The 22960-nt window shown below is 37.7% G+C and overlaps 1 protein-coding gene across 1 annotated transcript; it reads right to left on the bottom strand.

The window, feature by feature from the left end:
* Nucleotides 1-1633: 1633 nt before the first annotated feature.
* Nucleotides 1634-22863, bottom strand: RAB22A (RAB22A, member RAS oncogene family). Its single transcript, XM_005444902.4, has 7 exons — nt 22665-22863; nt 20705-20784; nt 16709-16790; nt 12486-12557; nt 12253-12359; nt 10329-10438; nt 1634-8757 (listed from the first exon to the last, which is right to left on the bottom strand). The coding sequence occupies exons 1-7, from the start codon at nt 22698-22700 to the stop codon at nt 8660-8662; spliced, it is 585 nt and encodes a 194-aa protein (XP_005444959.1). The 5' UTR covers nt 22701-22863; the 3' UTR covers nt 1634-8659.
* Between the last annotated feature and the right edge of the window lie 97 nt (nt 22864-22960).

The following is a 22960-nucleotide window of genomic DNA, read 5'->3' as shown; positions in this document are numbered from 1 at the left end:
GTACAAAGAACACCCCTTAAGCGTATGATGATTCACATCTTAAAGGGTTTGGCAAGTTGTATCATCTTACCACAACTGGCGACTTTGAACTTACCTGCTTGTATTTGAAGGACTTGCCCATGTTTTCATCCAGGCTGAAGTTTTTATAAAGCATAGCATTGTTTACTCTTCAGTTGAAAATTCATGAAGTCTAATGAATGTAGGTTGTTAGGCTTTTGTTACATGTAAATAACGTGTGTACATTTAACATTGTGCAGATCAGGTTCATTGAAATGGGCATGCATGAAAGCCACCTGCAATACCACATCCTTACCAATTACACAAAACAATCCTCACTGTATTACCAATTTAGCCATGACAAGACTAGATGGCAACTTGTTGCCCAGGTGGGGTTTTGATTAACAGGAGAAAATAGGATGAACACTACCAGGAAATGCTGAAGAGCACCTGAAAACTTTGTACTGGAACAATTTTAAAGATAAGTTTCATCTGTTGCAAAACTTTTACCTTAAAAGCTATAGAAGACTTGATCCAGGTAAAACATTCTCTCATATTGTGTGCATGCAAATTAGGTAGTCTGCATTTAGTTATCTAGATTCCCTATGCAAACACATGTAAATGTGTTTTCCTCTCTTTTCTAGTACATTCCTTGTGTTTACCCTTCTTACACTTGCTCTGATGCACATTCATACCCCCTTACATAAATATATTTGACATTCTTCAAAAGCAGTTTACACACATTTAAGAGGTTAACTTAAAAATAGCAGGTACTGAACGATAAATTTCAGTTACTCCAGGTCTCTTAAAAAGACGACAGTATCCATTCCCTGCACATGAACTACAACCAGTTGCTTAGTAGAAACCTGTATCCAACACTGTCAGGTGAAATAGTGTCAGACAGGACTTTTTTTATTGATGCTTTCGAAGGCTGCCATTAACTGAACACGTTAGTCTTGCTCCACACATTGAAACAAGAAAACTACATCTTTTAAGCATCAGATAAGACAAGTCAGGTAACAGTAGCCAACTCCATGTTTTCGCACTCTACACAACACCAAAGCAGTGGTGTAAAGAAATGCAAGCTACCAATCAGCTGGCTGTATTAACAAATAAGAAAGGTTCCCTTCCCAGCACGACAGGCCTCCACAACACTATACAGATATTAAAAGCACTTTACAGTTTTGATTGACAGGAAATTGGCCTAAGCAGTCAAGAATTTCACATTTCATGCAGTCTAAAGTAAAAGCAATATATTCAATAACCTCACCCTGGTAGAATTTGTCAGGCCTTGCACTGGTTTACAAGACTGTGTGTGGCCTGCAGTTTCTCAGACATCATGCTGCAAAGAAAGGAAGCATTGCACAAAAGCTGCATTCTCTCTGCTGCTTTTCCCTATCCCGCCTTTGTACAAGTTTGTCTTCTGCCTTTGTCTGTGTATACATAAACCAGGGAAAAGGTTCAGTTTCAGAATGACTAGCAGTCAGCACTTTTTGGAAAACAGCTATTCAAATCATCACTTAGATTAATTTCTGCCATGGGATTGCTTACATTCCCCTTCTATAATTCTACTGCTACAGAGACTGTTTAAGATGTTGAGAATTTTGGAAGTGTTTATAAACAAAACCAGCACATATATAAACAAAGCTTTTTATTAATAAAATGTTTACACCTTTTTTTTTCCACAATACATCAGACTGGTAGTGATTTAGCATGTTATTACACTATAAAAGTTTATTATGAATGCTTAGGCTGAAAAGGCTGTTTACATTATGCCAAATCAACATTTCTTTATTTGCATTCTATGCACTATATGGGAGTGTAACAATTCAAACAAAAAGGAGAGAACAAAAGCCTGGTTTTCCTCATTAGCATCTACAAACCAACAATACAGACCAACCTGTACACACTCTCAGGACCAGCCCAAGAGAAGATGAAAAAAAAAATATCTCAAAACATTCATAAGCTTGGGAATTCATCACTACAATATTTCATCACTAGTAATCTGACTACATTTCATGCAGTGAAGCAATGGTTGTAAATTTGTGCAGTTTACAGTGCTGCAAATGCTCTGTAACTTTGAGCGGCTTAAGTTTGTTTTAGTAAGAGATACTATAATAAGAAGGCACAGACCTCTCAACCCTTGTAACAGGTTAACCCAATCCTATAATGAAAAAGGCAGAACGTTCTTAAGAGGGACAAGAATTGCTGATACAAAGGTTAACCTTCATGCTTAATTTTACAGGCAAACATTTATTACACTGCAAGGGCTATATGCATATCAGGTTACTTTCGTGCCCTGACTACACAAATGCAATGTTTCTTGTTTAGAAGAAACCTTCAGAATGATTTCTTTTTTTTCTTCATTGTACTGGCAGGAGGGGGATACGAGGGTAAGATTGCCAGGAAGTCTTAAGTGTCTTACACCTACAGAATCCATTTCTGTGTCTTAAATCAATTCACTGACACAATTTCAATGTTGGATACAAAATATTCAGAAACAGAAAGTACAAAAAAAGGAAGTTAAAAGAGAGTAGCGTTTACATTGTGTTACTACAGCCTTACAATAATTTGCTCCCCCAGGTGAATGTGCTTTTAGCCTTCCTTTTGTGGTATAATAAAGTAGTGGTGTAAGTCTCAGCTGCTACGTTTTTGTAACAGTTTTGTAAGGCTGTACTCAATGAATTACCATTTTGTTTACAAATATTTGCCACTGTGACAGACACTTCCAGAACCTTTGAGAAAAAAAAGACACCACATATTCTTGGCTAAATCCCATAAGGAAACAAAGAACAAATTATCATAAAAACATAATGGATTTAATAGGAAATACATAGTGTAACATGAGTAAAAGCCAGACAAGATAGTAGCAGTGAATCTATCTAGGTGTCAGAGTTACAGCATATCCAAGTGCGACAGCTGGATGGAGTATCACACTCACACAGATGAGCATGACAAAATGAGTGGTCTGTATCCTTCAACATTTAAAAAAGAAGTAGCAGTTGGTTTGTTCAATAATACATATGTGAAAACATATTTGAATAAAACTCACTGTTAGTGTTTAAGTAAAAATCTAAGAACCCCAGCTTGCAAGATGATGTAAGGGGAACAGCAAAATCGTCTCTTCTAAGAATTCTTTATCCTAGAATGAGAGCAGTTCAGCAAATGCTGTCCCAATTTTTAGGGGGACAGATCATCCTACTGCCTTGATTTTCCATGTAAAATAGGAAGCACCGAATAACTCTAAGCCACTAGAACTTTTTAAGTATTTTTAAAGAGCTGTTTATAGCATGTACACCCTGACAACACTATGTTAAAAATTCAGGGTTGGGGCGGGGGGGAAATGGGTGGGGGAAGGAGGAAAAAGCTGACCCTAGGATCATTTTGATATGTCAGAGACTAAGCCCATCAGTATTCTTGGGTTTCAGGATAGTCTTATATCCCTTGAGAGATTTGTTATCCGAGTCACTTTATGGATAAAGTTTGATTTTTTCCAAGCCATGCATTTTTAATTCTAGCTGACCAAGAAAAGATTTGCATTCAAACTTCCAAGACCTCCAAAATATCAGAAGGAATTTTTCAGAAACAACCACTGGTGTCAGAAGGCCTAATAATTTTAGGGAAATATGTTTTGGCACCTGAATACTTGCATGAGAAACAAAGTTGTAGTTTCAAGCATACTTCTTTTGACAAGTTGGAACCATATGACTCTGAAAAGGACAACTGACGTGACTTTTCTTATACTAGAACCTGTATTTCTATCTTAGATTGGTAATTCACACCAACATTTTACTTCAATAAAGCTTCTGTCACCTACCATTACTAGGGCTGTGATCTATTACTAGGAATGTAATCTGAACATAAGATTTTAACAGTTTTCTTTAGAGAATTTTGTGCAGATTTTAGAAGCTTAATTCCATGCACACAATTCTCCTGCTTCAAAGAACTGACTTGTGGCATACAAACAAGTCTCAGGTCACTGTAAAACTTCCTCCTAAAAAAGAAAGTTTGTCCTCCCTTATCCATGATCACACCAGCCTCTCTTTTTAGAGGTTTAAAGAGAAATATACGAAGCTTTTTAGAAAATGAATAGGCAGTGTAGAAGTTGAAGTCTCAATTATTCAGGTTCTCCTCACATTTGAGATGACTTTTTTTTTTTACTTTATGTAGCTATTGCTGCTTGTAAGTGAGGTTTACTACAGGGTGACTAGCTACACCATTCAGACAGCTTCTGTCCTGTAAATCAATTCCCAAGATAGTCTTTGCAGATTGCTGACATAGCACACTACAAATAGACACCATCCTTAATAAACACTAAAGACTGTTTCACAAGAAACACATTCAAACATCACTGCTAAAGCTTCCTTTTCCAACTAATACTCAATATGTTATACTGGAAATTAACAGTAATGTTAAGGAATAATTTAGCATTAACAGTCTAACAAAAATCTCATTGAGGTCAGCTTTTAAACCATTCAATATATTCAGCCTGATTTTTTTTTTTGTCACTAAAATGAAGCTTTTACCATGAATGCAAACAACTCCCAATGAATGCCGTATCTATCAACCAGGTTAAAGGATTAGACTTCCAAATCAATAAGCAGGCAGTCTGCTCTCTTCTTACTCTCCTCCCAAGCATGTAAATAATCTCTCTTTAGCAGGCTGGTAGCATTAAATTGGTATTGTGTACACCAACAAATGCCCCTCTAAACTATTAACTGTCTGATCCTGTAACACTTAAAGAAAGGGTCTCACTCACGTCAGTAGGGATTTGAAGTGCAATGATTTGGCTTGTTTCAACATGGATCTAATAATGTAAACAAAGTCTTTACCTTCCTGGCAATGGCAAAAGTTGTTAGAATTATCTTAGAATTTTTCAAAGCACCTATAACAATTTTCAGTAGTTTGACCACTAGATGCTTCTGTTATGAAACAAGCTTCCAGATTTCACCTACTTAGGCATTTAGTACACCAGTTTTCAGCATGTATATAAAATATACTACAAAACTACCTAGAGCACAGATTAAGAGGCTGGCAAGTCAGCTAAGAGACTGCTGTAATTTAGAGGATCAGATGAAGACATCCTCCAAAACTCAGGGAGCACATTTAAGTTGCTCCAAAGCTTAAGAACTAAGCATTTATCAAATGTCATTTTTCTACAAATCTGTAACTTTCATGGGAAAGAACTGGTGGCATTTAGAAGTTAAAGTAGTTGTATTTTGCCAGTTAAAAAATGTTCGGGATCAATGAATGCGATATGCGCCTTGTTATATTTTTATGTACATGATACTTTACCCTTCCAAACTTGTTGTGCAACAATTAATTCCCTCCAAGAGTATCTGAAAGCCTGGTCTCTATGACGAGCTCTATTCATTTAACAGAAAAGCATTAGTGGAATGAAACTTCAGTCCTCAGCTTTTCCAACAATTTCTTAACAGAAAAGTTATTAAAAATTTAGCTGGAATGGTGATAATCAGCACTCCAAACAAAGGCCAATGCATCTCCAAATAGAGAAGCTATGTTAGAACAAAAAATAACCAATTCCAGCAAGCCTAGTGCAAGATGAAAGCAGATGGCCTAACAAATTAATACAGAAGAAACAATTTTTCTCCAACAAAAGTCAAACAATGAACATGTGCATCTCATCCAGGGAAGATTGCATTCGAGCTTTCAGCTAGGGCCAAGTGATCAATAAACAGTTATCTTGGCTCAAAAGAACTTGCCATCAACAGTCTGTTATTTTAAATAGGCACAGGTTAAAAAGCAGCCTCACTTCAGTGTTTGCAGCTTGGACAATCTGAAACACTGGCTATTTCCATGTTTTCATTAACTGCAGTAATTCAAGACCAGAACTGAAAAAAAAGGACATGAAGCATGCTGGCATTCCACTCAGACTGGTTAACAAACCATAAGGAGTTTGAGGCACTAAGACTCAGCTACATTTGAGAAGGGCCAGATTGTTGCTGCTTCTTTATAAAGTTTTGGTGTGGGGTTTTTTTTGTTTGTTTTTAAAGTCTAATTTTGGTGTATAGCAAATAAGTGAAGAAAGATCAGAAAGCCATTCATAAAGATTTGCTAGGATAAATGTATCTCTCCCCTGCCTGAAGAGAACTACAACTACCTCAATACTATCCTAGCTCTCAGCCTTGCCTGGAGTCCAATGTTTTCTTTTCAATGAATGTTGGATAAATACTATTAAACCATTTTTATTATCTCACTGAAAAACAGATTTAAACTCCATTTTCACCACATGCTAACAGGCAATAACAATAATTTAGAAAGTCTGACATTCCTTTTTCCTACTAATCTACATGAAAGATATTCCCGATATCTGAGACTTTCCTTCTCCTACTATGATCTTTCTCAGTTGAAGAATTTCCAGATTTATTACTAACCAACTTTAATAAAAGCAGTAGTTTCTGTATCACAGTTAAGATACTACAGTGCCCAGTATCTTAGTATAGAATAGACTTCTGAAGCACTATGAACACAAAATGCTTTAAAAATCAGTTGAATTAGATAACCACACAATTTATTTTTTTAAAAATTTGGCAGGAGTAAGAATTGCGCTATTTCAAAGAAATTAGGGATTTCCATGATTGCCACTGTGAAAGTTCTATATTTAATTGCCAACCTGCATTTTTTTAAATTAAAAATATGCCCAAGAGCAAGTTTACTCTGTTCTTTCTTTATTGGCTGTATTTCCATTAAGCATTTTGGAGGAGTGAGTAAGTTTTCTGTTCATAAGTTATTTGCTTTGAGTGATAGATAAAAAAATATATTATACATCAGGCTGAACACCAAACACAAATCTGTCTATACTATTAGATGCCTTCTTAAGGACCAATGTTTCAAAGGGGCTTCAAAAAGCCTTCATTTGATGATGTACTACTTGGGCTCTTTAGAAGCACGTTGCCTGTACAACTGCAGGAAAGGCGGCATAACTGACAATGCAGGGTAAGTAAAAGGTGTGATAAAAATGTAGTCACCAAATTTCATTAACACATACTGACCCATCCAAAATCTCACTGTTACAGTTCACCTGTTTTGCTCCAGAATAGCTCTACAACAATTTTCACTAATACAACCTAATCTGTCCTTTCATTTCTTACAAACTTTTCTACCTTTCCTTCAGAGAAAATACTTGAGATGATAGAAAACCACATTACAAAGAAAGAATAAGCATCATCAATGTGACCTCATTTTGATACTAAAGCTGAACAACATTTTAATATATACTGAAGTCTATTAAGCTCTTTTTCTTCAAAAGTATAAAGTCTCTCACTAGTGCTGGTAGGAAACAAAAAGTAAAAATAAATAAGATAGCACAAATGGGTATGGTCAACCTATAGTTTAATTGAAAGCGTACTAAACGCAATACAGAATAAGCTAAACACTGATCTGCTAAAAACCCTCAGAGATGAAAAAGCCCAGGAACCAAGAGGTAATGATCTACATTACCATGTCTTAAGGTTACTTCCTATTTGTATTTTTGTGCCCAAGACAGGAAAGACCTGGTGGACCACAGATGAAAACTTGTTTAACAGACAGTCCTCATGCTGCACCAACAGCATTCTCTATTGGCCCTTGCAAATGTTATTGAAAAAGAAAGAATTGCAGCCTGCCTCTGGATGAACTCACAGTGACAGTACCTACAATACAGGAAAAAAACCCCACAACCTGATGGAGATTCCCCCCAAGTTTATCCACAGGTGTGGAACGGAAGGAGTGTATAAGATTGCATTATTTTTTACTGTTTTTACATAATTTATAGTACTTTAAACACTGCTCTCATAAATATAATATGAACACTTTACATATGCCAAGCAATTAAAAGCTTTCCCCAAAAACTTTTAGGTCTTATCAGAACCACTGGCATCACCTGTTTACAGCAACTGTTTCTAGTCAGTAACCACTTAGAACTACAACTAAGTTTTCTTCAACCAACATCTCAGTATTAAAATACTTGTAGGAACAAAAAGATGCCTATAAGCATATCAGTTTGCCTTAAAGTGATTAAAGTCAGCATGAAAAAAAGATTGTCTGTGATTTAAAATCTGTTGCTTGTGTCCCCACCCCCAGCGCATATCATCTTTAAATAAAAAGTGCAAATGGGATTTGGGGACTGGATGGACTGATTTGCCTATTATTTGTCTTCAGTTGCTTATTCTGTAGCCACCTCACATCAACTGTCCTATCATACTTTGGATTAGCTACAATGAAATTTAAAATAAGGCTCACTGAAGAAAAGGAAGAAATGACATCTCACTTCCAGACTCCTCCCACCCTTAAGTCCCACAAAGTGCTCATTTCCCTTTTTTACAAAAAAAAACCCCAAAAATCTTGATTACAAAACTATTAAACATTTCAGTTCTACCATCCATATAGTCACCTTCCTGTCAAGCAAGGCCAAAAAAGTGATGATGGATTCCCTTTGAATGCAAGAGATACTACACTTTTTCTAAGTAAACAGGCTGACATTACAATTGCAGTCTCTTCTGCGAGTGTACAGATGTCAGATGAACCAGTCCATTTTTGTGGGACCTTGGCTGTATGAACACCGGCAGATAAAGATCTAAGACTGATAATATAAACCCAACGTGAACTATTAACTTCCAAGACCACCTACTGTATAAACAAGTTTGATTTGCTAAGGGATCAGTCAACAGCAGCTGCGCTTTGTCACCGATGGCTGTCTTCTAAGTTTGAAGCCCTTACCACTAGACAGGGGGTTGGTGTCAGTTGACGGAATTCTGCGACCTGCAAGAGGGCAGAAAAAAAAATATGGTAAACATTATACTTGAAACTAATTCTAAGCATTCAGTGTATGCTTTGTATACAAAACTGCATCTTCAATTGGTTATACGTCATTAGTGATGACACCCCCGCATAACAGACGAACAGCAGTTAACAGTCTATACCAGGGGTCCTCAAACTTTTTAAACAGGGGGCTGGTGCGCAGATGAAGTGGCAGGCAGCCATCTGTGGCTGCTTGGTTTCCCCCCCCAACCCCCGGCAAGGGGGCGCGGGGGCGGGGGTTCTGTAAATACCAGGGGCCAGACTGAGGACCCTGGGGGCCGTATCTGGCCCGCAGGCCCTAGTATGAGGACCCCTGGTCTATACCATGTCTGTAAGAGGTATGGTTACACAAAAGACAACTAGAGGCAGTTTTAAGCTAATTTTGCAGCATTTACGCTTCAGGCTAATCTAGACTTGGAGAACTAAACTATAAAAGCACCCAGAGAATATACTCTGCAGAATGCCATCTGGAATATCTTCACCAAGAACTACCATCTTGACCTTTATTTCCACAGCAGATCACCTGCATCAGGCTTAGCACATAAGTGCTTGTAAAGATAGCTGCTTTAGTCATCTAATCAGGCTTTTAAATTGACTATTCCTAGTCAGGTATTCTTTTCTGAGGAGGATTTATGATTTTTGTCCCCCCACAGCTTATTCAAGATCAACTTCAGAGGGCAACTATTAAGTCAGTAAATCAGGAAGCTGATCTACAGCACATCTAACATCAGCTTCAATATAGGGTCCTTATAAGCAGCTGAATATCTTTTTCTCAAGTCTAACATTTCTGTAGCTTTCCAAAGCTCAAGCGCAGTGCACATACACACAAGAGGAATGGATTGCCGTTTGTCCCCTTTTCACAAAGAGGCTGACATAACCTGCACATTGGTGCTGCTGCCTGAACATATCCTGTAAATAATACTGCACGGAATTCACTTTGGAATACTGTCTGCTTTTCATTCACAGAAAAAATTGTCATTTTCATTCCTGCCACGAATGAGACAGAAAAGATTTGCAATTTAATTAAAAAAAAGCAAACACCCAGGGTATCACAAAAATACTTGTGGAAAAAAAAATCTACACACAATAGTTGCTGTTTCCCATGCAGCAATCTTGCATTTATGATTTGTTGTATTTTTGGAAATAGACTGTTTTAGACTTCATTCTTTTTCTCAGCTGTATAACGTTTGGATCTTCCTCATGCCATTTCCTTCCCCTTCCATAACCTTGGAAGTACCAACTGCAACACTCAATAACAAATACAGTAAGATGACACCGACTTCTGAAATGAGTCATTTGCTTGCTATTTATCCAACAGCATCACAGTAAGCTTAAAATCTCTAGAAGGAATATTAAGAGGTCATTAGATGACTAAAATTTTATATAGCTTGTTTTGCAGTTTGTATTCATGTCCATTTATAACAAATTCAAGTCAGTATAGTCTCACCTTAATAGCACAAAAAAAATACAGTAATCAAATCTCTACTTGAACTTCTTTCAGAAGGAAGCACAGTAACTGTTTAAATACTTACTAATTTCTATAAAGAGTTCATTAATGTTTATTGCATTTTTCGCACTTGTCTCTACAAATATTGCATGAATGGAATCTGCATAGTCTTTAGCATCTTTTTCCATGACTTCTCTGGAAAAACAAAGCAAAGAAAAAACTGTGAATGCAAAAATATCCTATTATTCAAAGTCTTAAGGGATAGGTTAAGCTTTTAAGTGTCTTATTAAATGAGTATTTTTATTTTACTTTTTGGCATCACAGTGCTCCCTCATCCTGAGACTGATGCTCATTCTTTACTCTATGCTGCCTCCCTGCCTTGAAGTATGAGCATCACTGAAGCACAATTAAACTAAACAAGGCTTTAATCTATCTGACAACATTAGTGTGGGGTTTGTTTCTTGAGTGCTCTAAGCGTAGGTCTGCAGTCAATCATTATAGGGTGCTTTATTCTTCACACACACAGCAGTTTTAGATGTACTGAGAAGATCCTAAAGCATTAGTTGCACTAATCCAGCTGTTTACAAAGCCAAGTATCTCACAACGCTGCACAGATCATTAGTATACCTTATACATTACATGAAGCATGGCGACATAGCTATAAACAGGAACATATTTAGACTGAGCACACAACAGAGCTGAGAAGTGAAAAAGTTACTCTGCATCCCTAAGTAGTTAAGTTGATAATTAAGTTTGTTTCCTTAAACAACATGAAAAATCCAAACATCATAGGTGGAGAGAGGACCGGACTATACTTGTATCAATTTACATACAATTTCTAAAAAACATAGGCTACTTGCAGTAACAAGAGACTTTAGGATATCAAAAGCACAGACTTTGATCAGTGACTCAAATATTGCCTCTGACTATAAAGTACAAGGAATTTTGCTCATTAGCTTGAACAGTAATGTTTACATAATTTATGATACCACCTAAGCACCAAGAAACAAGCATTGAAACTTAGTACTGCATACTTTATATTTGTCCTCTATGCCGTAACTTTGTAACTTTATGCCGTATTTCCTTCAAGAGATGTGCTACTTCTAACAAGTTATTAGAGCTCACTAGATAACTGCTATATATTAAAAATTTTTACAACTATACTAAGAGCCAACTTTGTAGTGGTCCTTTAAATACATAACCATCCTTTAAGACACCAGCTGTGGTGCCTTTTCCAATGAAATCAAAAACCAAGAAGTTTGCACACACCTTTCTGAATTTTGGTTTAACCAGGACATCAATCAAAAAGTGCTTCTTTTGTTTTTAGTACTTGCCTTATGTTCATAAAGTTTCTCAGGAATTTTCCCTGCTCCCTGCAACTATTTCAGCCACAGCCAATTCTACCCCAATATTTAAGCAGGGAATGAAGGCACCTGAAAAAGCAAGTCAGAAAAACCTACACAATGCTTTCCAACAGTCTTCTTGTTTTTCCTACCAAAATGAGGTGCTACAGACTGACAGGAATACTTCTTATAAAGTGAGGTAAACATCTTGTATTACACTGTAGTTTCACAGGCAGTTTGGGCTTGTGTAACTTAGCACTGCCACCAGAAAAGGTAATCCTGTCTCCCTGTAAACTGCTCATTCCCAAACCGGCTATCTCCCCTTTGTTATGCCAGCAAGTGTCCATGGTGTGAGAAAAATAAATACACTTGGATCAGTTTTCCTTTTTCTAAATGGTTAGTTTTAATCTGAATCCATTTTACAGTCTGATATACTGCCCAATCACGCACATACTCACACCAGCACAGGGGAGGAAGTGGGCAAGACTGTCCAAGGGCAGACTCCCAAATCTTCTGACAGTCGAAACAGCTCAGACCACTTGTGAAAATACAATGCTAGTGCAAGACAGTTTAAATTGCTTTATACCTTTCACCTGCTCTGAAATCTTAAAATATTTAGTACTATGAGCTTAAGTGAAAATCTCCAACCTGCCAATGATTATTTACCTTACATCATTAAGATCACACTTATTTCCTGCAATAGCTACAACAATATTTGGAGGTCCATGCTGTCGAAGCTCTTTAACCCAGTTCTTTAATGTTGAGAAAGTTTCCTGAAGGTGAAGAAAAAAAAAAAAAAGAAAAAGAAAAAACACAGAAGGAATTAAGAGTCAGAACTGGCCTGTGACAAAAAAAACACCCTAGAAACTGTAATTCTGGGTCAAGATCAAATTTCTTACCTCTTTTGTGATGTCATACACTATAATGGCTGCCGCTGACCCTCTGTAATACATGGGGGCTAAAGCACGAAACTGAAAGACAGACACCATACATAATGAATCTGATCCTCCACTGAGCTCCATAATTTCCGTATTATTATTATCAAATAAAGTGAAAACTAGCTTTAAAATTCACATTACCAGAAAACTTTGTTCTTTTCAGTTACAGACAGGCTTGTGCAGTAGAGTACATAAACATCCATGAAAGTACTGTTTTACAAAGGCCAATCAATAAATAGTTTAGGGATCAGCAACATACCTGCTGCAAAAAGCAAGAAGCCAAACTTGACCCCATTTTGACTAGATTAAAATCTCTGATTTAAAAGACTGTAGATCATACATAGACACAAACCCACAGGATATATGCTAAAGTTTAAACACCAAAACTAGTTGCAACCCGAACTCACTTCTTCCTCTAAGACACTCAAGCTTTTGGACAAAAAAAATACTTCCAAGAAAACTAGCATATACTACTGCTGATCTGAAACGTTCAGAAGCTGGTGTCAGTCAACCTCTAGCCCCATGGATCCATCATGGCACTCTTAAAAGCTAGAAATGTTGGTTTCTTCATAATCTAACAGTTTTAGGGATATCTCTTACATTTTTTGCCTCAGAAGTTAGAAGCATGTTTAAAACTAAAAACTGCAAAAGCCCTCAACTACACGACCTGTTGCAAACAGAGCTTTAAGGAACACGTTAGATAGTAAAAGGCTACAGTAATTTTATTCTAATCTTCAGAATTAAATCGACAGCAGGCATATTTGGTTGATAGTGGGTTAATAACCCAGAGTATAAACCAGACCTGTACCTTTGCATGGGCAGAGTGTTATGAATCCAGGACTGAAAAAAGTGACAGTACACAATTAAGTTGCATCAAAAATATCAGTCAGTCAGTCAAGCATTCTTAAAAAGCGAGACATTCTGTTGATTTAAAAACAACGAGACAACTAATCTAGGAACCAAAACTCTCAGTCAAAGCGCAGAGTAAACTGTATGTACTGCTTCAATGTCAGCATATGTGATTTAAAGCTTTTGTGCATCTTATTAGTCAGCATGAAAATCATGACTAGAATAAAGTTTTTCTCAAAGGCTTATTTGGTTCTAATAAAACACCAACTTCCTTTTGCTTAGTACAGTTCAACTGTGAGCAATATTATAAAATCATAAAAATCTTGCTATAAAGCAGAATTCCAGACCATCTACATTTGGCTCTCAAATTCTGTTTTGAAAACAGGATTTTGAACACAAAGGTCAGAATATAAAAATATTTAATAGTGGGAAAGGGAAACATGGGCAGGCATTCAGTTCATGATGGGACATAATCCCTCTCTTCCTCCTAAGTACTAAAATGTAAAGGGAAACATATTTGGTAAACCACCCCTTGGACTGGTTGCAACCTGGCTTTTTGATTATTTGACTATTTACATTGGGAATAAACCAACTTTCACTTGCTGATTTTGTATTACTCTCATTTCCTGCCTGCTAACACTTAGATACTTTTTTCCACCTAAGAGCAGTCAGCAGATAAAATACAGTAACAAAGCAGATGTTACCAGAAACACTGAATTTTCCTTTTGCTATTTTTTCAAAGACTTCAGCTTGCCCTCCAGCCTCCAATTTGTGTTTTGGCAGAATTAAGATGACATAATGTAATTATCCAGAAAAACTCAAAATTGTTAAGAAGGCAAAATCCCAATTGCTATAAGTAATCTCCTATCAACTTTACTCAGTGTAGAAGAAAGAGGGTTGTGTGATGTGGGGGGTGTGTGTAGGGAAATGAGCTGTTGTGAAATGAATTAGTGCAGGGTTCCACTTTCAGAACAAAACTAGCCAGCCACTCCCCGAAGCCATTTAGATCAAGTGGATTGCCCAGTGTAGTGCAGAACTATTCACTGCTGGGCTTTGGAGGTGGAAAATAGCAAATGCTCCTCAAGAAGCCAGGACTATGAATTCTGTGCATTACACTTCATAGCTCAGCAGAGACATTTTAGTTCCAAGAATGGTGTGGATGTTTTTGGTATTTGAAACGTGGACATTGTTTGGTGTTCACCCACCATGGAGGGGATCCCTTTCATAACTCATTGTCAGATGAGTTGCATGACCAAAAAATTGTGCCAGATTTCAGGGCAAGGCAGGTAGGTATGCAGACCATTTATGACTAGCAGTAAGTGACAGTGGTGTTCTGCTTTGGAGGAAAAAAAGAAATCTATGAAGATACTGGCATCATTTCAAAGTAAATAGCCTTGTTTCCATTTCACTGGTTTCCTTGGATATGTTGGAGCCTCACAGTGACTTCTCTCAGGTGTGGAACATAAGCTTCACAGATATCACAGCTCCTGGATCAGAGCCCAGGTAAGACATTTTTCCTTTTTCAATTTCAATAAAGATACCACGTAACTTTATGGAAGAAAATTAAAGAGGTATTCCTCAAAATCCAAAAACAGGACGACAAGGAACATGCTAGTCGTGCACAGAGATGCTTCCTCAGATTGTATAGTGTTCTGAATCCAAATTACAGTGTTCTGCCATTGCTTGCAAACACAGCTGAAGTGAAGAGCACGGAACGCTAACATGTAATGGACATTTCCTGCCAAATTGCAGCATGTATGTTTATAAAGCTTTCCATTTAAGAGTACCAATCTCTTAAAATTCATACTCTACCTCTTAGAAGACTCATATTCCAGCATTAACTTTTCAGAATAGACTAGGATGTTCACTTAAGACACTATTTACAGCAAATGCTGACTGACTGCTAGTAATGGAAGGACTCTGATATTTCCGATAACATGGATTCTATTTGACATATCACTGGGACACATCCCTGACAATGTAAGATTGCTTTATATGTTGCTGCTGGAAGGAAATAAATTGTCACTCAAAATCTAGAGCACTGAAATGCAATACAAATACTCAAGTTACCTTCTAGCCATCAAGGCTGTTCTCAAGCTGAAAAGCTAGCAAGTCAGTTCCACCAGGAGTCCAAAAGGTCAAGTGACCCTCAACAGGGATGACTGAGCCTTTTCAAAGGTTTGGGAATTTTTTGTTTAGTATTTTTTTTTTGTTTTGTTCTTTGGTTTTGTTGATTGGTGGGTTTTTTGGGGGGGGTTGGGGGATTGTTTTTTTTTGCTTGGGCTCTTTGTTTCTCGAGCCAATCCTGACAAATAGTACAGTTGCCTTTGCCAGTCATTATCCTGAAGTAATAAACCAACCTGATCAATCTGACCCTTACTGGGGACAGCTCTGGTGTCTACCTTTGTTACAGTTAACTCACATCCTAAATAAACTCATCATGAATAACTGACAGCTACCAGTAGTTAACAGTCAAGAAACTGCAAGAATAAGCACTGTTAATACAGCTGCTGTAATTTCTACAACTGTTACTAGCAATCCATAAACAAGCAAGTTAACTAGCAAAGCTTTCCTTTTAAATTTTAAGTAAAAATCATGCAAATTGTGATTTCATTTTACTCATCATTATCTTGAAAGCTTTTGTTACCTCCCCTCAGAGCCATGCATGCTACAGAGAACAAAACCCCAGACTACCAAATTAAAATTTAGATTTCAAAGATTTCTTGACATGGCTAACACTATCAGATTTGAGAAGTAAAACTTTACAAAATAATTAAAGATCAGTTAACACCGATAACACTGCTTGAAATGCTGCTTTTGAAAGCCTAAACCCACATCCTACTCACATTAATAATCGTAACACTGAAGCTAACAGAATGTATTAGCCGTTGTCTATTTTTCCATAATCAGGGCCTTACTTGTACTATGAAATACGATTATTCATTTAACTTTGATTCTCACATTGCCAGTTGCACTGGCTGCAAACACTGCAGTTGAACATTTAAAACTCAAGTAGAAATAGTACTAGAGACAGCTGGGGGCTTCCCCCTCCCCGACCTTGTTTTCTTTTGAAATGGCACTCCCTTTCAACGCATCTAAACCCAGTCTTTTGTTTTATAAGCTCCTCTTCTTGGGTAATCATCCTTAACTTCGTACTTTAACTATGATAATAAAAACATATTTACAGCACCCATATCTTGATAGAAACCTGCATAGAAACAAACATTCTAATACATGTTTGTAAAACCAGATCACACTGTGACTTTCAAGGGCATGGTTGAAAAGCAGCACGAACTCTAGCCAAAACTATCACCACAGATATTGATTCTACTTACCCGCTCCTGTCCAGCTGTATCCCAAATTAGGAATTTATGCAGCTCATTTTGATACTGTACAGTCTTGGTCATAAATGAAGCTCTGGAAAAACATTACAGCTTATGCTTTTCAGAATATACATTCTTAGAACATTACTACTAAGAACTTTTAAAATGGTTTACATTCCAATAAAAGCGTTTTACACACACACAGAGAAATAATGAAGATTTTCATGCATAAAGGCTGAAATTAACAAGGTAAAAGATCTCAGAGGATGAAATTTCCTTTTAGAGGATGAAATTCAACTATCAAAACAGAAGTAACACTAATGCAAATTATAAGCTTTTATTGTTGATAAGCTTTTAATAAAAGGATGTATGACCAAAAATAATCAGGAATGTCAGCCTTTTTAACAACATTCTTCCTAAATGGGGGAATCATCACACCAAATCATTCAAGTGTATATTGGAAACTTCCGGAAGGGAGGAGATCAAATCCTCTCCTTTTGTATCAGCTTTTTCTATCCCTGTACTAACATTCAGATAAAAGCTGTAAAGCCCATACTTGGGAATAAAATATGGGAGATTGTTATCACTATTGGTAGGTATTAAGAGGACACAGAAATCAATGAGTAACTTTTTGTTTGTTGTCTGTACAGCTCCCAAATCCTACCTGTCATTACACACTTCAGTCTGCAGACGTTCTTGCACTTCTAAAAGATAAACTTTCTTCCTGTGCTCCAGCTGCCTCCCCTGCCCCCAACTTTAGATGTTTCACACTAAAATATTGCAAAACATTACAAAAATACTTTTGTGCTTTATTTTATCTTCTTTCATGAATCAGTGTACTTCCCACAAGGAACAGGAATCCAGAGACCTAATCTGCAAGAGGGAGTTTTTTGCTGTATCTATTATGTGTAGGCACATTTTTTTACTAGAAAAGCCCCACAGTGAATTCAAATCCTTGTAGAAGAGGAACTATAGGTGCCATCATTATTTTAAGCATATGACATTGTATGTTATGATCTTGAATATCTTTTGTATGCTTAGTCCCTGTCAGTTGAAAATACTACAGACTTCCAAACTTGTTCTACTGTCAGTTTTGGACAGGATTCAGGATAGGATCCTAGAGGTGGCCTGTATTGAAGCTTCTTACAGTACACTAAAGCTTGCTGTAGATTCAGAATCAGAAAGCAAGAGTCTTTCAGCATGATCAACAACATTAAATACCTGAGTCCAAGATTCAACTTCAGTTCATCTTGGATCTTAAGTACCACCAAGGCATAGATTTTCACAATGCCCATGACACTTCTGTAGTTAATATAACTGGAGTCTTTGGACACGTTTCAACATTATAGGAGGACAAAAACCAGCTATCTACATTTTAAAGAAGGAAAGGGAGCAATCACACAATGCTTTGAACTGTTAGGAGGTAACCTTCTCCCCATTCTTTAAGCTCAGACGATTTGCCAAATAGTATGCCCATCTCCAAAGCTGATTACTTTTAAGAAGCCAAACATAAGGTTGCAACATCCCTAAAAAGAAAGAGTCCAACTGCAATGCATTTCAACACAGTTAACTAGATGATGTATTTTAGCAATGAGTAACAGAAAATAAACTGATAGGAGTTTCTGTTGTAAAGCACAACAAAGACTTCCACTTCCTTAACACTGCTGCAAATTAAGCATCAATTCTGAATTCTCTGGCTGATATGGAAACAATTTCCTAAATCACAGATTCCCGCTGAAAATTATCTTACTTGGTTCTATAAACCAAGACATTCCTGTAAGTCAACTTGAACTGAACAGCTGTGTTGTTCTATTTCACATCACAACTAAACATCCCAGATGGTAGCTGACAACGGAGGTTAAATGCTTCTACTTTCAAAGAATTTGAAGAAGCTTTCATTGTGAAAAATGTCCATTACATAAAAAAAACCACAAAAAACCCCAACCCAAAACTCACCAAAGAGCTCAAAGACAAACGTTGGGTCAACGAAAGTCTCCAAACTAGAGCTATGTTCGACATCTTCTAGTAAGAAAACAGGCATTATCCCTACTAAATTTTCTAGCTGCTTTTCCCAGCCAAGTAAGCAATAGAACTGTATGAACAAGATGCACCTGAAAATAGTTTTATACTCATTCATAACTCCTTTTTGATACTGTGATGAAAGACTAGATATTCTACAGTACCTAGAGATACGTGCTGGTCAGGCAAAGCAGAATGTGTCCTCAGCATCCTGAGGACAGAAGTTCCAAGACAGGGTTTCTACATCTGCCCATATTTGAACCTGAATGATGAACATTCATGACAACAAAGTATGATAGCTCAGATTGCTAAAAGGAATGGGAACAGGACAGGAAACAAAATTGTATCTCATTAACTCAAACCCAGGAGTAAACGTATGAACATTCTCATCTTTAGTTTTGTAAGATGCTCAAAACTCCTCTCTAATCCTTGCTTTGTTCTTCCCACCTCCTAGTCTCAATTAGGAAATAAAAACAAGATGTAGAAAAAGTTTCAAAATGAGTTTGTTTAAAATTGTGGGACTGTATCTTACTGGAGATTCATACAATCCCTGCATTTGGGAAGTTTTGATTCATTTAAACTACTATAGCAAACTACCAAGATACCAGGTCCTCAGACTAATGAATGATTTTGTTAAAGACTGAAAAAATAGATTTTTTTAGGCTGTCACTTCAAGAAAGTATACTCGTATACCAGTAAAGTGTCCCAGTACTGTCATTAGGCCCATGAAACAAATTTTATTCTACACATTAGCCTCACTACCAGAATGGCTAGCATCTCCTAACAGCACCTGACTATATAGTATCTGTGACAGACATTCCTCTGGGAAGACATGCATGTGATCTCTTTGGGTTTCTGCCTTCAGATAGATGCTATGTTGGAGGGAGGAGTAAAAAGAAAAAAAAGAAATCAACCCACACACTGCACAGTCAGAAGACTACCAGATAAGAGAAACTAACTTTTGGAAGGAAGACAAGATTTGATGAAGTTCTTTCCAAAGGCTACTTTTGTTTACAGGGAAATTTAAACAAAAGCCTACTTCTGACAGCATATCTTATACTTCAGTACCAGTATGTACTCTGAAAAAAAGAAGGGGGGAAGAGACATATCATGGAAACCACATTTTTTAGGACAGGATGAGTCACAGCTGATCTTTATCAGCAGGATCTCTTTTGGTCAAAGCTGTAGTAGAGCCCGGTATGACACCTGAGACAGGAAGTTGCACTGACACCCCCACTCACACTTCTCAGCACCAAGTGAAGTCATGTCCTGTAAGTAAAGAATTGTTTCTGAGCAAAGCAACCCATAAGACACTTGCAAAACAAAAAAGACAGAAAAAGAAATAAAAAGATCCAACCACTCCAAGAATTCCTGATGCTTGCCCTTTTATCCATTTGAAGATTTGAGCTTGGTAACATTGCTACTCTGAGGCTCAATTTTCCAATATCCTTACCTGTGAGACCAATTGCATTAACAATTTCATCAGCTACTTGTGTGTGTATTGCATATAGATGTATAACGTTAGAACTAATTAATGAAGGGAGCTACAAGCTGAATTAGTATGTTAACTACACTCAAAAATCTAGGAGACTTGTTATTGTACTTGACTCTTAAAAGAAAAATCATGTAGTTGCATAACAACTTGGAAATTTAAGAGTAGTGCATGAGAAAAAAATGTTGTTATTTTAACAGAAGCATCTACAGTGCAATTTATTAATAACCCAAGACTCCTACCAGGATGTTGTTAGCTTAGATTAACAATATACAAAATAGGACCAGATCTTACACAAAAAAAATGCAAACTACAGGAGTGCACTCCTATATTCCCTAAAGTAACTCACAAGCTAATTAAGGCTGCAGTTGTGTTTATTACCAAATTTAGCTGCCGCACATGGAGAAACCTCAAGTGATCTATTCAGGAGGTACAAATATATATTCATGTAATTTGGTTTTATTCTTGAATAAGTCACCTTTACTTTAGTTTCTTACCCTATTGTTGGGTTGATATTGGGATCAAAGCTATCTTCTACAAATCTCCACACGATGCTTGATTTGCCTACACCAGTGTCCTGAAAGAAGAACAGAAAGAGTTGAGAGACACATTAGTTACTATAAACAGATGATTCTTTTGTCCTCAAATTTTGCAATACACTGTGCATGAATAATATGTTCCTCAGAGATTTTTACAGAAATTAGATACTGAAATAAATACTTCAGGTATTATATTAATTTAATAAAAAAATAAAAGGTTTCCGATAACAATTTTGTTTAAAAAACCTGTAGCTTAAGATGTTTATATGAATGACTATAAAAATCTGCATTCATGCTTATTATTAATTATACAAACATTTTCTTTTTTTCCAAAACCATGCAGAAATTGCATTTGTACAGGAGCAAGGAAAGACCATCTACCACTTTTAGTAAAATATACAGCAACTGAGTATGGTACTCCATCTTTGCAAGACGATTAAGCACATTAAATTATACAAGCGTGACACATGCATTTCAACCTCTGACTAATGCTGTCCCACCCTGCTTAATGAAAGACTTGAAATTTCTTGTGACACACCTGAAACATGTTTCTAATGCAACTCTACAGAGCTACAAATGGTAAAAAAGGAAATGTAACACAAAAATTATGTCATATTTGTATTCGCACCAACTCCATAGTTTAAAAAAAAAATAAAATATAGAACGCATATTTAGGAGTGAAATAACTCAATAAGCTATTAGCAGTTCTGTTTTCCACAGCAGCTGGCCATTTTAAATGGTTATTTAATTAAGACAGGTGAAGACAAATTTTTTGCTTTACAGTCCTTAAAATTTTAAGGGCAAAAACACAACCTGAGGAACTGCTTCATTGAAAATGAAGTTTTATGCCATTCATACATCTTCTTGAACCTTCTGAACATTGTAGTAAATCTGGGTACAGAACATATGCTTGTGTTTATCTTTTCAAGCTGTCTTCCTCTCACAGAAAAGTGTATTATTATCTCAGTTCTGTATTTCACAACATTTGCAGTCTCAATAAGCAGAGCAAGTCTTTTTAAGAGAAACACCGATGCAGTTCCTGGTTCTGGGAGTTCAAGGACCAGTTTTCCTGGATGCTTACTCTCCTTATGTGACAGAAATACCTTCATCACACAAAGAGCATAGAAACACGTAATTATTCCCTCTGAAGGGCAATGTGGGCACTTAGAAGCAGAACACAATTCTGCCAGTTGTACTCTGTACAACACAGGATTTAGAAAATTGTTGTAATATCTAAATTGTTGTAGTCGTAGTAACAGGAGTTGTCTCCACCTGTTCAACCCAAGGTTATCCAGTGAGGCCCTCCGACCAAACCGTGCCAAGACACAGCTTTACAAGCCTTCATTTTTTTAAATTTCGACATCAGGTTGCTTGGTATCTTCTCCTTCCACCACCTGTGACATTTAGGGCACTTTCAAATCCCACATATGTTGCATCAAAAAAAAAAAAGTTCAGGCCCCTCCCTCTCTCCCACGAGTTTGATTCCAGGTGCTTTTATTTATTTATTTATTTTGTGAACTCCAAGCCCCAACCAGCTTGCAAGGAAGAGGGATGCATACGTTGGACGTTCATGCTTCCTCTCCTTTCTTTTTTTAAAGGAAAACATGGGAGAAGAAGGAGGGCTAATTTCCCTCAGCGAACGCCTCCCCGCCGCGGAGGGGAAGGCCCCTCAGGCCGCCCGCTCTCCTCAGGAGGACGCGGCCAGGCAGCCGGGCGCGCTAGCAGCTCTCGCGGGGCGAGGCCCACCCTTCTCCGGGGAGAAGACCCCCGAGTTTGCAGCCCCTCTGGGGCTCACGCCGAAGCTCTCCGCCACCAGCGAAAGCTTTTCAAGCCAGCCCCTCAGTGGTCTCCCTCCCTTCCTCCCGCCGCCCCCAGCCCGCGCTGGGGCCCCGTGGAGAGCCGGCCGCAGAGAACTTACCCCCAGAAGGCAAACTTTCAGCTCCCTCAGAGCCATGGCCGGGCAGACTGCGGCTTTAACGAGCGCCTGAGACGCAGCCCAGTACGATCATAGCCCTTCCCGAGGCACGCGTTCACCCGAGGCCTGCGGGGACAGCCCCCCGCCTCCCCTACGCCGTGGTTACCAGTAAACCTTCCTCCTCAGGCTCCGCGGACGCGACGCCATCTTGGTCGGCCCGCCAGATCACCTGACTGCACCCCCCGCCCGCCGCCGCGGTTTTCTTCCCTCTCAGGAGGCGACGGCGTCTGCTAAGGGGC

This window comes from Falco cherrug, chromosome 10 (genome assembly GCF_023634085.1).
Source record: "Falco cherrug isolate bFalChe1 chromosome 10, bFalChe1.pri, whole genome shotgun sequence".
Taxonomy (NCBI): Eukaryota; Metazoa; Chordata; class Aves; order Falconiformes; family Falconidae; genus Falco; species Falco cherrug.
Note: the sequence above shows the minus strand (reverse complement) of the source record. Positions and strands in the feature narration are given on the sequence as shown.